The sequence below is a fragment of the Pelodiscus sinensis genome, chromosome 1, assembly GCF_049634645.1.
Source record: "Pelodiscus sinensis isolate JC-2024 chromosome 1, ASM4963464v1, whole genome shotgun sequence".
Taxonomy (NCBI): Eukaryota; Metazoa; Chordata; order Testudines; family Trionychidae; genus Pelodiscus; species Pelodiscus sinensis.
Genome location: NC_134711.1, coordinates 98848826 through 98865067, shown reverse-complemented (window position 1 = coordinate 98865067; position 16242 = coordinate 98848826). Strand labels below are relative to the sequence as shown.

Sequence of the window (16242 nt, the reverse complement as noted above, 5' to 3'; positions counted from 1 at the left end):
GTACACATTTTTTAATTTAAATTTTCAATTAAAGACATTTCTAAGAGCTGGATTTAATGGACCTCAGCTACCAAATATATGATTTTATGAACAATTGGCCTGATTCTGCTGCCACTGGTGTTAACTTCAAAACTTCCTTTGCCTTGGGAACTCAGATACAAAAGTGATGGCTGCTATTATAAGAAGCTAGCTACTGCGTATAAAGATGTATAATGCAGGATCAGTCCCCAAAATGGCAAAAGTGTTAAGATATGAAATGTGGCTGTAAACTTAATTTTCTGTAACTGTGTATTCCAGTGGAGGGGGATGAGGCTTCTCAGTTACACAGAATTCAGTTGTAAGCATGTTTTAGTGAGAGTGGCAATATAAAATAGATGTATCTACTATATATTTTAGAGAGTTTGTGCATCTGTCTGTCTGTGTCTGCCTGTCCATCTGTGAGTCTATTTGTTTGAAAACTTTTCCTAAATGCCAGGACCACCAAATTTGGTATGCACCTTCTTCTTATCATAACTGAAAGCAAGGTCAGGTCTTGGTTGTGCCAGGACAATGGGACTTGACTGGAATTTGATTGTGTCTCATAAAATGGAAAGGGAGGGGTCTATTAGGAGGGACAGTTATACTATAAAATGACCACAGAGGGGGCATCAAGGGCCAAATGTAGAGAAAGGAATAGCTATCTACTATATATTTCACAGAGTTTATCTGTTTGTGCGTCTGTTTGTCTGTATGTCTGTCTGACATTCAACCCTCCCCCGGCTTTGCCCACTGAAGCAGCCATGAGCAGGTGCTTCTCACCTGGTCCCGTGCTGCTGCGGTGAAAGAGGACTGGAGTTGTCCTTTCTCCTCGGTGCAGCCTGCATAGTGGATCCCTCATCCCAAAACTCACCCCAGAACACTGATTTAAATAAAGAAAAACAAAATTTGAGTTAAGGACCCAAGCAACTTTGGGTAAATCTTCTACTAATAAGTACTAAAAAGATGGAACTAAAAATATATGCTTACTGGCATCACCCAGACCAATTAGTTAAAAACAGGCTCTCCCATAAAATGGGTTGGGATTTTTAAGAGCATTCAGTGTTCCTTCAATAGGGATATGGCTAGACCAGTGCTGAGCACATTAACAGTATGTCTACACAACAGCGTTATTTCGGAATAACTAACCGATCCTTCTGATCAACCTTTACAAGCACTAATATCAAGCACCTCACTGCCTGGTTACTCAAATCAGACACTTGAGCCCTCCCTTTGAGAAATAGCAAATAGGAGGTTTTACACACAGTCCCAATCCTCAATATGTGGATTAAGCTAGCACAGCTTCTGGGCTGTTCTAACTTCTGCTGATGGAGAACAACCCTCAAGGAGCCACTCCAGTCACCAGACTCACCAAGGACACTAAGTTTTGGCTCTGCCTCTGACACATCTTTCATTTCAATCTCAGCCTCTCCTCTGCCAGCTCAGAATTCCCCATTTTTAGGGGACTTCTAATCTGCTGTCTTGAAGCAGGTATTAGTTTCTTTGGGCAGGACTATGGGGAGCCTATACACGCAGACAAGAGCAAAGGTGTAGGGGCAGGAAGCTGTGGAAAAGATAGAGAGGCCATTGGGGAAAAGAAGGTAACTAGTAGGGATGCCGAGTGACAGTAGAGAAGTAGGCAGATGGGAAATGAGTAAGAGAAGTGATTCTAGATTACTGTGCAGCCACACCCTGGTGAGAAGTTGTGGGGACGAGCATGAGGAGTTGGGGGTATGTAGTATGCACAGTGGGAGAGGGGAGAAAATATCATGAGATGATGAGGAATAGAGGAACTGAGACATAACTGGGAGGAGGTCCTTCTTTCCTTGATCAAAGGGCTGCTGCAAAATTCTTCAAATTAAGGTGTTAAAGAACTTTTTAAAAGGATGTTGAAAATTCTAGAATGTTGAAAAACAATGGAGAAAAAGGACTGTGAACTAAACATTGCTAATTCACTCAGACTGAGTTTAAAAGTAATCAAATAGGAATATTTAGAAAAATTCCCCGAATTACATATTACTTTTTATTAATTTTTCTGTCCATGTTTTAAAAAAAAAAGCACAGCCATTATTTTGTGCCCCTTTAATCCAAAGGAATGAGTTTTGCCATCTTACTTGAAAATAATATTTGTAACTAGAGAAAAAAGCTGTTTCTTTCATGATTTTTAAACCAATGATGGGTCACCTACCCATTTTTAGTGAGGCTTATGAGTTAAAACATATGAAGGGATTCAAGCTAATAGAGGTCAGTGTTCATGTGCTACTAGTTTGAACAAGAGGATAGATGGATAAAAGACAAGGTAATGATTTGTGACAGGGGTCCCAAATTTAATTTAAACAATTAAATTACCCTTCTAAGAGATCCCCAAGGAAATCTATTAAAATACCATCCTCTCCCCCCCCCCCCCCATCCCAAAGAATACAAAAGCTGCCTAGTAACTGCCCAGCATCACTTCCTTTGTAAGATGTTGGATGATCCCAAGACAAAAACCATATGCTGTTAGTTTAATGGTACAGTGATCAGCAAGGGTGGGCTATTCTTTAGGTTTACTTGCCCTAAAAAAATAAGATAATTAATGCCATGCAACAAAATGTCCTGGCAGAAGTGTAGGTTGGGTTTGCTCTCATTTCTGCTGGTTTTTCACTGATATAGTTCCATCTTCTGAGTTGGTGCTAGTCATATTACACTTATGTGAGTAAAAACAGAACCAGATCTTTAGATGGCAAGACAGGCAAAATGAACTTTGTATATGTGAGGCCATAAAAGCTCCACAGCCATAGATACCTTCCCCTGTTTCACGGAGTATAGTCCACACTTGGGGAGAAAATCGAACTAAGATACACAATTCCAGCTATATGAATAGCATAGCTAGATTTGATGTACCTTAGATCAAATTTCCACAGCATCCCCACTATGAGACATTGATGGGAAAAACTCTCCCATCAACATCACTTAGTCCTTGAGATGCGGTAGAATACTGCAGTCGACAGGGGCATCATCAGTGATTGATTTAGTGTGTCCTTACTAGACCTACTAAATCAAACCCTGGGAGATTGATCCCCACAGCGTTGATCTCCTGGTAATTGGAGGCAAGGGCTCAGGGTTTGAATTGAGTGGAGACAAGACCTCCGGGTTTGAATTGAACTAGCTCAAGTTTGGCCAACAAGCAGGTCCTTTTCTCAGCCAATTGTCAGTTTGCTCCTGGGCTCACACTCATAGCCTGGCTGCTATTCCCTAAGCATCTTGACTTGTTGGTGCCCCTGGCCAGTTGGGGGCACCAACATTTCACTGCAGCTACGAGTGAGCCTCTCCACCTGGGTGGACAGACTTATGCTAGCAGAATTTGTGCTAGCACACTAGAAATAGGAGTGTAGCCATTGCAGCTTGGGCTGGCATTAGGGCTTTTAAGCCTGGGGCTTGAGGGACTTCAATTCTGGTATTACCAACGTTGCAGTGTGTGACTTTGCACCTTTATCATCTTTTTAATGTAGTTTTTCGTATGTAAGATACATTAAAATTACAGGACTTGGGACTTATAGTGGTGAGAGTATTAGCCTGGGAATCAGGAGACCTGAGTTCAGTTCCCTGCTACCTATACATCTTGTTAGTCTTTAAGGTGCTACATAGTCCTGTATTTTGTTTCTGCTACCTATGTGACCTTGGGCAAATCACTTAGGGTATGTCCACACTACAGTGTTATTTTGAAATATCTTATTTCAAAATAGTGATTTCGAAATAGCTTCTTTCGAAATAATGCGTCTACACACAAAATGCATTTTGAAATAACGTTTTGCTATTTCATAATAGCGCGTCCACACTGAGTGGACTCTGAATCACATTTAAGGCTGACCAGAACTGGCAGAGCACCAGGTCAGGACTTACTGTGTGAGGCTGCTGCCTGAGGCTATCTGAGATCTGTGCTTAAGGGGACCCCCCGGACAGCCAGTTCTCAGGTTTCCCTGCTTGCTTGTCTACCTCGATGAGGGACAGCAAAGCATTTTGTCTCTGCGTGCTCTGCTTGCCCTCATTTGGGACACCATAGCACTCTGTAACATGGAGTCAGAGCTGCTCCTGGGCACTATGGTGCTTCTCTTGGATGTGTTGCTGTGAGCCTGGCTGCACTTTCTGCAGGCTGCCATCCAGGAGATCCATCGGGGTGCTGTTAGTATCCAGGAGGCCCTGCAGGAGAGCTTCCCCTGTGAAGAGCACTAAGAGCCTCCCTGGACTGCCCACTGGGGGCTTGTGCCTCATTCCTCCCTCACGTCCTTCCACTTACCCCTCCCTTCCTGATTTCAAATAAAATACATGTATTTTCATAAACACAAACTCCCTTTATTTAACAAAACTGGGGAGGGGGGAAGGGAATAAAATGCTGGTGAGACTGGGGAAAGTGGCTAGAGAGAAGAGGAGAGGGAGTGGGAGAGGGGAGGGGAAAACCTGGGAGGAGGGAGCTGGAAGGGGGAAGCAAGGAAAAGAAGGGGGAGGGGAAGCTCAGGGCTCAGGGTTGGGGGGGTCTCTCGGGACCAACTTGATTTTCATGCAAACCTGCTCCTGGGTTCGAATGTGGCCTTTGGTGGCCAGGCTGGCAGCTATTCTGCCATAGACGGCCGCATTCCTCTGTCTAATGCGGAGATCATGGACATTGGAGGCATCCCCTCCAAACCTGAATAAGGTCCATGATCTCCACCCTAGACCAGGAAGGTGCCTGCCCTGGCAGGCTCCTGGGAGCTGGCAGACTGCTCCTGGGGAGCGGTGGAGGGCTGGCTGCCAGTGGCTTGCTGGATCATGTTTTGGGGCCACTGGGTCGGGGCAGTGACTGCTGGCTCTGGGCTGGCAGGCTTGGAGCTGGCATAGGCACTGTGGCCAGAGTCAACCTCTTTAAGGGCTCCGGGGAGGGAGAGAAGTGTTCTTGGTTGAGGCTGGAGTGGCCACCAGGGCACCCTGGGAAGGCTGGAGGCCCCCTATTTCAAAATAAGTGTCTACACAGCACTTATTTTGAAATAGCTATTTCGAATTTGGCATTATTCCTAGTAGAATGAGGTTTACCAAATTCGAAATAAGCGCTCCACTATTTTGAATATATTTCGTAATAGCGGTTTGGCTGTTATTTCGAAATAACTTTGCTGAGTAGACATACCCTTAGTCTCTTTCTATGCCTCAGTTCCAAATCTATGAAATGGGGAGATTAGGATTGCCCTACCTCCTTGGGCTGTTGTGACAAAAAATACATTAGGTGTTTGGCTGGTGAGGGCATATATAATTCTAAGAGCTGGATAAGAATCACTTAGCTGTTTAACACATCATCTTGCAAGATTCTTCCTTAGAGAATATGTTCTAATTCTATTTTTCTACTCTTGTTTTAAAAGTGAGGTTTTCCATCATTTACCAAATTTGGCCAAATGCTCTATATCTAGATGTGATCTTTAAAGCTAGGGAACAAAAGTAAACATTTAAAATAAAAAGCAAGGAACACAAACATTCTGCTGAGTTATCCTACCCACTGAGTTGCATCTAATTTGCCTTCAGTTAGACCCCAATACACAAATCATACATGTATAATTTAGGGCTCAATCCCGCAAAACAATACATATCTGGTCCCAATTCAGCAAGCACATGCCTAACTTTAACCAAATGAACAATCACTTGGAATTCAAGGAGACTGCTTGCAGATATCAGGTTATACGCATGTAAGTCTTTGAATAATTGGGCTTTAGAGCGGAGCTCAAATCCAGTTCAATAGCAAACTCAAGGGGGGTACCTAACGAAGAAAGTGGGGTTTCCTTTCTCTGTAAGACCAGGTGTTTTTAAAGGACAGTGGAAAAGCTCACTCACCCTCGCATTGTACATTTTCAGTTCCAAGGCTTTAAAATCCATACGGCCAATCAATGATCTCATAAAATTGCTGCAAAATATCACCAACAGAAATAAAAAAGAGGCAGTTTTACATAACATGATCATACTTTTTCTTGATGGTTTCTAAACTACTTAGTGCTCTATAAAAAAGAGAAATAAATGACAGCTGGCACATTCCATTTCATTCTTTATCATTCTCTAATTCATTTATTCACATAGCGCTACAGGTGATCCTGAAATAAAACTTTTGGATTGGAACAACCATCCTGGTTGAAACTGGGCCCAACTCCAGTTAGCATTAAAAGTCTCAGAGAGTTAGCCATGTAAGTACGTAACTTTCAAAACAACGAGAGTTCCTGTGGGAACTTAGAGACTATCAAAAATATATAGTATCATGAGCTTTCATGGACAAAACCCAATGCTCATCTGAAGAAGTGGGTTTTGCCCATGAAAGCTCATGATACTATATATATTTTGTCAGTCTCTAAGTTGCCACAGGACTACTTGTTAGCATTAAAGTTCAGCATGTTCCACTCTTATTCTGCTCTTGGAACCTCAGGATATGGATTCACTACTTCCCTTGAAGTAAATGAGAGCTTGATAAGTATATGAAGACAAAATATGACCCATAAGACCAAATGTTATTCTGATTTACTTAAGTCAGGGCTGGATCTTGCCCTTACACTAAGGCTCAGATCCTCAAAGGTATTTTGAATAACTTCTATTGATATCAATGATAGTTAGAACCCAAAATACATTTGGGGATTTGGACCCAAGTTCCTAATTCAACAAAGCACCTTGTTGGGTCATATCCTCAAGTCCTCAGGCACACAAAATTTCCATAAGTCAAAGAGGATTTCTGACTGAGCCATCTGGGATTCAATCCAATCACTTCACACCAAGGTGCAGAAGCATGGTCTTGCAGTAAAGACACTGAACTGAGACACAAGAGATCTGCTGTCAATTCATGGCTCTGCCACTAGGGTAACCACCCATCAGTTATTTTCAGATGTATTGAAATGTATTAAAACCGATACATATTTTAAACATTAAATGAACCTTATGATAATTGCATTGTATATTTGAGAACAGTAGAAATATACATTTGAGAGAAAAACACATGATATGCTGAGGGAAATGATGGTTCCCTAAAATGTCCCTAAAATACAGTACTGTCCCTTATTTTGCATAACGTTTTCCTACATTTCCACATAACAAAGGTGATTACCGTATCTTCCACAAACTGTTCGACCTTGGATATGTCACTTAATCCCTGTGCCTCAATTTCCCATGCTGAAAATGTGGATACTAACACTCCCTTCTCCCACCACTTGCCTGTTTGAGCACCTTTGGGCAGGGGCTGTGCTGAATACTTCTTTGTACAGTGTATATATCTCAGAGGGTCCCCTAAGTCCTACCATAATGCAAATAAAAAATGTTATATTTTTGAATATGCCTTTTACCAGATACATTTCCAATAAACACAAAAGAAATATTAACTATTACCATAAGGGGACTATTAACTATTACCATAAGAGAAAGGATCTGAGAAGCCTGTGAAAGGAGCCTGTACTCCTGGGCTACGTCTACACTGTGCAGCTATTTCACAAATAGCTATTCCATGTCTTTAAAGCAGCCTGTTATTTCAAAATAGATTTGGAAATAATGGGCGTGCTATTCCAGCGTCCCTGTAACTCTCATTCCATGAGGGTTACGGGATGTTTCAGAATAGCACTTTATTTCAAAATTTGGCACTATGTTTTGAAATAAACTATTAAACCTCAAAATAAGCTACGCAATTTGCATAGCGCAAATTGCATAGCGCAAGTTGCGTAGCTTATTTCGAGGGAAGGGTGCAGGGTAGACGCACCCTTGGAGTCCTGCTTTGCGGGCGCTATCTGTGCATCCTCATGCAGCAGGCATCATAAGAGACTTGTCAGCCAAAAACACAATGAAACCTTCCTCTACATACACCTACCCCTGTGTAATTTTTTTCTGAGGGATGGGGTAGTCCTCATTATATCTCTCATTCCAGTTGTTCTGTCCTGTTTCTATAGGATCTTATTTTCTTTTTAGCCAGAGCTACTTCAAGGTTCCCTCTTCCACCCCATCCATGGGATTTGAAACAAAAGTGTAAACTGCAGAAGCTATTTGCATTTCACGGCTATTCACACACTGTGCCAACACGATGGTCCAAAAGTTTGGCGGGTAACCTTGCCCAGAGAATTCGTGAGCTGATGATGAATGGCTGTGAAGCCTTTGTGATTGCTCAGGCTCCATTGTTGATGAAACAATGGAGGAGGATACAAGTCTGACTCAGGAGAGCAACGGCTAAAACTGTTGGGCAGAATGGCAGGCTCCTGCCGACAGGACCACTTGTTGACACTGAAAGGATTCAACAACAAATGAGCAGAAACAGAAACGATTCTGTTCGGCAAGGCTATTAGTTGCAACGTGTGGCACTGGAGCGGTCACTCCTGATGTGTTTCCTCACTAATGAGCTCTGAATGCCCTATTAAACTGGGAGGCTATAGGCCCAGAGCCACTAGGACAATAGTATGCATGAATGACTCCCCCCGATTCTATTGGCTGGTCAAATGAAGGAAGCAACTGGCAACACTCAGATTTAAATAGGGCTGACAGTACGGTTAAATGATCATTAATCAGAGTTGGTGAACAGATAGTGACTCAAAGCAATTCTTACTGACAAGATAACAGTCTAACATTAGTCAGCTTTGAGCAAGTTCAAGCTTGCACCATGTCTCGTTCTTTGTGTTATATAGACTGGCATCAAACTGCTGTTAGTCCTTTTAATATATTCACAAACAAAAACACATTGTAAAAATGTGTACCAAGGGTCAGAATGTGAATCCAGTTTAAAAATAAATAAATACACTCACTTTTTAAAAAAATCTACAATGAAAAACCCCAACAAAACCAGCTAACCGATTAAAGTCTGCAAACAGACAGATGAGGAATCCAGCCAGTTCATCTTCACCACCCACTACCACTTTCCCATCCAACCTCAGCTTTACCCATTTGTTTGTTTTGGCTTTGGACATTTTGATAGATAGTGAGAACATGCAGAATTACATTAGAAAGGATTCAAAAGCTAGAGTTTGGAAGGGAGTTAAATCATCATGCTATAAGGCATAAGCCAACCTGTATCTGATGAGAGGTGGAATGAATTTTTTCTTGGGGGTAATTTTACATAACTCCTGACTTTTTGCATTTCTCTCTGAAGAATCAGGTTCTCATTATTACTGGAAACAGGGCACCGGATAAGAAGGACCACAGATTTGTTAGGGCAGGTCTTATGTCATGAAAAAGGCCATTGGATATCTATACTATTATTTTTATATATTGCTTAAGAAAGTTTTCTAAAGAAATATAGTACTAGGGCACATGAAGTTATGTCAGAGCACTGCAAGTTCTTTCACTGTGTGTTGTGTTGGTAAAGCAGACTATACTTTTGATTGGCATTGGAAAGATTGATGTGTTTGGTATTTTGAAATATTTTGATTATATGGCTTTGGAGTTTGCGGTGAGTTTATGCAGATCTTGCAAATTTCTAATTTAACTATATTAGATATATTCTGTAGCCACTAATGTACGTAGGTTTTCCACAGGAGATAATGATATAGTACAAGTTAGTGATACTGCATACTGGAAATGGATTTCTTGAGAATATACAATCGGCTAGTTGTTCTGAAATATATACATATTATTGCAAATTTACAGGGCAAAGTTAAAGTTGGATGAGTGATGTTAATTGGGTGTCATGAAAGTGACCGATGAAGAGCTGTATGATGAGGAACTGCCTGCATCTATTATTTAGACTGTAAACTCTCCAAAGTAAGGATCATTTTCTTGCTCTGGGCTTGTACCATACTGAATACAATGGGATTTTGGTTCATGACTCAGGCTCCTAGTGGCTATCACAAAATAAATAATAAATTGGTTCTTTGTTTCTTCTTTTTTGGGGGGGAGGGGCAGTGTGGAGAATGTTTGAAGGAGTAGATTTTTGGAGGGATAAAGAAATTGTAATTTTTGGTGGGCATTCACTTGCTCTGTAGAAACACATTTAGCTTTAACTTCTTTTCAAAGAATACATTTATTATGAATATCCCTGTTTAATTGGTTTGGTTTGGTTTGGTTTGGTTTGGTTTGGTTTTCTAAGAGTTCTGAACGTTTACATGGGAAATCTTTGCTTTGAATGGTCTTATTATTCTGACTAAACTGATGCTCCAATCTGGTTGTCTACAACAACTCCATTGGTAATGTGTGGATGTGTGAGTGTTCTGCACAGAAGTCAAAGGAGAAGGAACCTCATGGAAAACTTTAATCACGCAAAGAATTGCATCTAGAAAATTATAAGCATTTTAGGTTTCTAACATGAATAAATCACTCTGCTTTCCCCTACAGTTGCACACCTCTCTCTAGTCCAGGGGCAGGGGCATTGGTTTCTGCTGGGGTGGGGGGTAAAGGGGGTAGTTCATGAAAGCTGGGAATTAGGCTTTTAGTGGAAAACCAGTGTCAGACTTAAAGATGGGGTAGCTTCCATTGGGTCATCATCAGTTATGGGATGAAAAATATTTTCTCGAATTCCATGTAGGTCCCACATGTCACTTTGTTGCCTAGATGCAGAGAAATCAAAGTGCTTCTAATGCACAGGGGTGGGATTGGAGGTCAATGACACCTATATTTATTCCCTAGAACCCCACAACAAGGTTGTAGAACCCCATGCTTATCTAATTCTTGGAGCAACCTCTTCACCAAGCCCACCTGCTGATGCATAACAGTGATACATTCTAAAATTTTGTCTTATGGGAGGAATGTAAAAATCCAAGGAGGCTTGAAAGACAAACCCTTGTACCCATAGGCTACGTCTATACTGCAGGCTTTCTTGCGGAAAAACTAGTGGAGTGTCTACACTGCACGCGCGTTCTTGCGCAAGGAAATTTACAGTAATGAGTCAGAAAAGTGGGCTTCTTGTGCAAGAGTTATTCCTCTCCCCATGAGGAATAAGCCCTCTTGCACAAGAGCTCTTGTGCAAGAAGGCAGTGTGGACGGGCAACAGAAATTTCTTACACAAGAAACCCCTATGGCTAAAATGGCCATCAGAGCTTTCTTGCACAAGAGAGTGTCCATACTGCCATGGACACTCTTGCACAAAAGCACATCTCTTGCACCAAAGCACATGGCAGTGTGGACGTGCTCTTGTGCAAGACCTTTTCGCAAGAACTCTAGCGCAAAACAGTTCTTGCACAAGAAGCCTGCAGTGTAGACGTAGCCATACAATTTAAAAACTGTTTTCTTATTTTAATCATTGTATAACTATTCCAGCTTGTCTGATAGTAACTACTTCCATTATTAAATTGATTAATATTAGTTAATATTTTTAATTCAGTAATGCCTAGCCTAAGGTTCACCCTCAAGACAGGAGCCCAACAATGTTGGACACTATATGAAAATATAATAAATGACGTGTTATTATGCTAGCGTCTCACTAATAATTACTTGTTCCTTCTAGAAAAAGGATAATTGAAGAGAAATATTGTATATTCACGACATATGGATGTCTTGGATGAACTCGCATTAGGACTAATCTGAACATGCACTAAGAAGAGAATTATACCTGGTGTGCCACACGTAAACAAAGAATGTTTGACGTAACAAAAAAGAGGGAGAATCCATCATGGGAGGTCTGGGTGCTGCTTAAGCTATGCTGTCTGGCAGTGGTCTCCAAAGACTTGTTCACCAGGCTCAGGATGGCCAGAATGGAGCAAATTCTGGCAATACCCCCTTCATGATACTACACAGGGGCTACGTCTACACTGGCCCCTTTTCCGGAAGGGGCATGTTAATTTCAACTATCGTAGTAAGGAAATCCGCGGGGGATTTAAATATCCCCCGCGGCATTTAAATAAAAATGTCCGCCGCTTTTTTCCGGCTTTTAGAAAAGCCGGAAAAGAGCGTCTAGACTGGCCCCGATCCTCCGGAAAAAGCGCCCTTTTCCGGAGGCTCTTATTCCTACTTCAAAGGAATCCTAATTCAAAGTAGGAATAAGAGCCTCCAGAAAAGGGCGCTTTTTCCGGAGGATCGGGGCCAGTGTAGATGCTCTTTTCCGGCTTTTCTAAAAGCCGGAAAAAAGCGGCAGACATTTTTATTTAAATGCCGCGGGGGATATTTAAATCCCCCGCGGATTTCCCTACTACGATAGTTGAAATTATCATGCCCCTTCCGGAAAAGGGGCCAGTGTAGACGAGCCCCAGGGGGTGTAATGGAGGGCATAGGAACCAGCTACACTGCCTTGGGAGTGGGACTCCCCCATGCCCGGGGAATCCTCAGCTGGGTGGATCCACATGCTTTCTAGCTTCCTTTGCACCACTTCAAATGATTAAAAATAATTGGGGGAAAGGGGGAGAAGATCAAGCCCACAGTTCTGTGCCCTCCAGATTATACATTTCCTTTGCTTTGCTGAGCATAAGGACAGTATTCAGATTAGACAGCATTGCATATAATGGTATTGAGGGTGACTAGCATGCTAACACTAATTCAAAATCCTCACATGTGCTGATATCTGTTTTCTTTCTCAAAACATGCATTAAAATAAAATATTTCATGACATGTAAGAAAGGAAGGCAATATACGGCTAGCCTCCTTATGATCCCTAATTCATTGTTAGATACCCAGTTGAAGCAAGCTTAGTTTAAACTGAAAAAAACCCAACCAAAGGAAAAAAAAACTCTCTTTCAAAAAAGTATTCAGAGGAATGCTGTTTCTCTGAAGTTTCACTGAAAGCAAAGAACATTCAGATGCATAAAACTGTAATGTCTCCCATCTCAGATACTTCTTACCATATGGCCAGAGAGAAGCAGATGGACTAGGTCACAGCAGAGGGAAGAGAGAGAAAGTCTGCATTGTTATCTGACCCACTGGGCCAACACTAACAGACTGTCCCTAGTGATCAGGCTATTTATTATCAGAAAGATCTAATAAGAATCTGTTACTTGCATTTATTTGCCCTCAAGTCATTCTCAAATGTGACATCTGATCAAAATGACCTTTATTTTGTACACCTGTTTATTTTGAAACTGGAACATCTGAATCATAGAGGAGCAAATGACTAGACTGCACTTGTCTTTTATTGATTTTAGAAATCAGGTTATTCCTACTTGATCACTTATCTAGAGTTCACGAAACAGCAGGTCTAAACATGATAAATTCAACAAAAAATAAAGAAAAATGTTTTTTATTGCTGTTTGCACTTTCCCTGACAAACTAAAGTAGTCCAGTATACTTGTCAGAAAACTCCTACGATTTTTGTCAGGATGTTAACTGAAAAATTGCTATGTTCCAGTATTAACACTAAATTAATTGCCTTGAATTAACAGCTACTAAAGTCCCTAGAACTGGAAGAGACCTTGAAAGATCATCAAGTCCAGTCCCCTGCCTTCACAGCAGAACCAAGTACCATCCCTGACAAATTTTTGCCCAAATCCTTAGATAACCTCTGCAAGGATTGAACTCACAACCCTGGGTTTAGCAGGCCAATGCTCAAACCACTGAGCTATCCCTCCCTTCCACCCCTACCTCATCCCACACTCTCCTTGAACCTGGGATCAGGCACCAGTCTAGCTTAGGAAAGAAACATGACTTTCTGGTTATTGGAAGATTTGGTCTATGGCCTTTTCTGTACAAAAAAAAATTAACAAAGTAATTGTGTCACCATGTAGTTATCCAGGCAATTGACACACTTGCCCTGACTTCCCCTGTCTCTGCCCCAGACTGAGTACTCAAGTTTCTTTTCAGGAATTGCTTCATAGCCCTGACATTGGGACATACAACAGACAGAGATGGAGACGCCAATTTTACAATGAACAATGGTGTTGAATTCTCATCCCAAATGCAAGCTACTTTGTATAGGAAGATTCTGCAGTGTGATCTTCAGCACAACCCCAAAAAGCAGGGAAATTCTGAGCTTAGAATTTCCAACTCTTACTAAAATTATCATTTCAACCCCGTCACTGAAATTAAAACCCAGCAATGTAATGTTACTAAGGGACGCTATTAGGACACTCTGAACTTAGGAAATACTTTACTGATTCTGGAATTATTGGCTAGTGTCCCTGAGTTTTGCAGTCCCCTCTGGATACACTCCACATTGTTAACTCATTTAACACTTGCAGGGATGGGAGGAGATTTTGGAGAAGTCCGTGCCTCAAAGTGCTACAAGAGGTGCCCTGGGATTCCCTGCCCCTCAACATAGAGAGTGATTTTGGAGATGAGCTGGGGGAAGGGCAATGCATGCATGTGTCTGTGTGTGTGTGTGAGGTGGGGCTGGTGGACATGGGGGAACCCTTGGGGAAAGAATTTTGGCCCTATAGTATGACATACGGTGCACTTGCAATTATACGGCCTGTTTTCTATGGCCCTGTGCAGATTATGTGTGTGCATAGAATTTCCCTTTCTTGTCTGACTTCTACTTTAATAGCACTAGCAGAGCTCTCTGAAACTAGATATTGCACACCAAACATACGTCGGAAAAGAAAGTTTCTGTCTGTGTTGCAGGTTTTTTGCAAGAGGCTAAACGTTCTGCTCCTATACCTATATTCAGAAGTCTGAAAATGTGGCCCAAAATACAAAAATGCTGAGCACTCAGCAACTCCCAGTGTGGTCCCTGGGAGCTGCTAGGAACTTCTCAGCACTGATGAAAAATGGGTTGCCCATCTGTACCTCTTCATACGCTTTAAGGGCTAAGAGTGGGATCTGCACCTGAGTGATTTAGAACTAGCCCCATTGACTTTCCATGGGAATTACACTTTTAAATCAATTAGATGCTTTTGAAAAGCTTGCTCCAGAAAAAATGAACTATAAATAAAAGTCAAAAAGTGTCTCAATATTCTCATTCCTTTGCCATGTATTGTCTTGGCTTGATGCTGCAGTATACATTTTATTAAAAGTCACACGAATAGCACTGTCTGATGTTTGCTGGAATGGAACAATTCTGGATTAAGCTGTCCCATTGTTTTGAAGCAAAATTACAGTTTAAAGATCAAATGAGACATAGATTAGCTTAATCTAAGAAAAACAGCCTGTAACAGTGAAGGGATATGCTACACTAGAGAGCAACCTAAGTCTTTAATTACTTCAGCTACTGATAGATCTGCTCTTGCCCCCTCAAATTCCTTTGTCAGTGACGAGTTAAAATTCATGAGCATCTATGCCTCTGAATACTTACTCCAGTGCTGCTATTTTCTGTGCCAAGCTAGCCATCACTGCAAAGAGTCGGAGGTCTGTCAGGCCATCTGTTACATAATAGTCAACAATCTCTAAGATCTGGGGAAACAGAGATGGAGAGAGCAAAGATGATGAAGGGTTTAAAATGAACAGATTGCTGCCTTACTTACCAAAAAAAAAAAAAAAAAAAAAAAAAGATAATAAGCTCTGATCAAAGCAGAGATAAGATTTATTAGGATAGCCAGCAAAACAAACAAAAGCAATTTCAGCAAGACACCTGACAACAAGCCTCAATCAATGATAAACACTACATTGAATTGTAGGCCTTTAGGATCACTCCAAACCTTTTGCACCTGATTCACATAGAGTCACTTGCACATATGTATACCAGAGAGGAAAGTGATTTAAGAGAATTCACTAAAACAGTGTACAGGAGACCACACAAAAACTTCTGCCTAATGCACAAGTACCCCCTGCCACACAACTGGGAAGTCAGTGTAATTCCCTCTCCCTAACAACAGACTAAACCCAGAAGTTATATACAGTGTATTCCTCAAGTATGATTTTTAGACTATTTTTCAAGTTATGCTATGACAGCACATCTTTGCAGAATGTCCATATTTTAAACTGCAGTAACTGTATCCTTAGCTAAATACTCTCAAAGCAAGTTATTATTGCATCAACTGTCTCTTAGGGTACTGCTGTAATATGAACAATAATAATAATACAGAGAATCATTCATGATTCATTTATATTATATTGAAATGGGCTTTCTTTGTCCTCTTGTCCCTCCTCTCGTATTGTCTTCTATTTACTCCAATTCTCTACTGCTGCAAACTCTCTATAAACATAAATACAAGCTGGCTTTCTCAGCTGTACTGACATCAGTAAAGAAGCTCCTTTCAAACTTTGCATCATAATAACATGAAAAAAATTGTTACCAGACTGTACAGAATTCTCCCAAAAATCTTTATAAAGAGCCAACTTTTACTTCTAAATCCTTTTATCATGGAGGGGAAAGGACAATGGAAGCTGAATCCACTCCTGTGTTTGCTCACATTCTGATCAAAATTTGGTTTTAAAAAATAAACAAACCACACCTACTTCTCTGTCCCTCTTGGGACAGTATAG

The 16242-nt window shown here is 41.2% G+C and overlaps 1 protein-coding gene across 1 annotated transcript in view; it reads right to left on the bottom strand.

The window, feature by feature from the left end:
• Window positions 1-16242, bottom strand: part of C1H12orf42 (chromosome 1 C12orf42 homolog) — a 237713-nt gene that overhangs the window by 23964 nt on the left and 197507 nt on the right. The window contains exons 14-15 of the mRNA XM_075938918.1: window positions 15113-15210; window positions 5848-5917 (exon numbers count right to left, since the gene is read on the bottom strand). Of these exons, the coding sequence (XP_075795033.1) occupies window positions 5848-5917; window positions 15113-15210 (168 nt within the window). The remainder of the gene's footprint in view (window positions 1-5847; window positions 5918-15112; window positions 15211-16242) is intronic.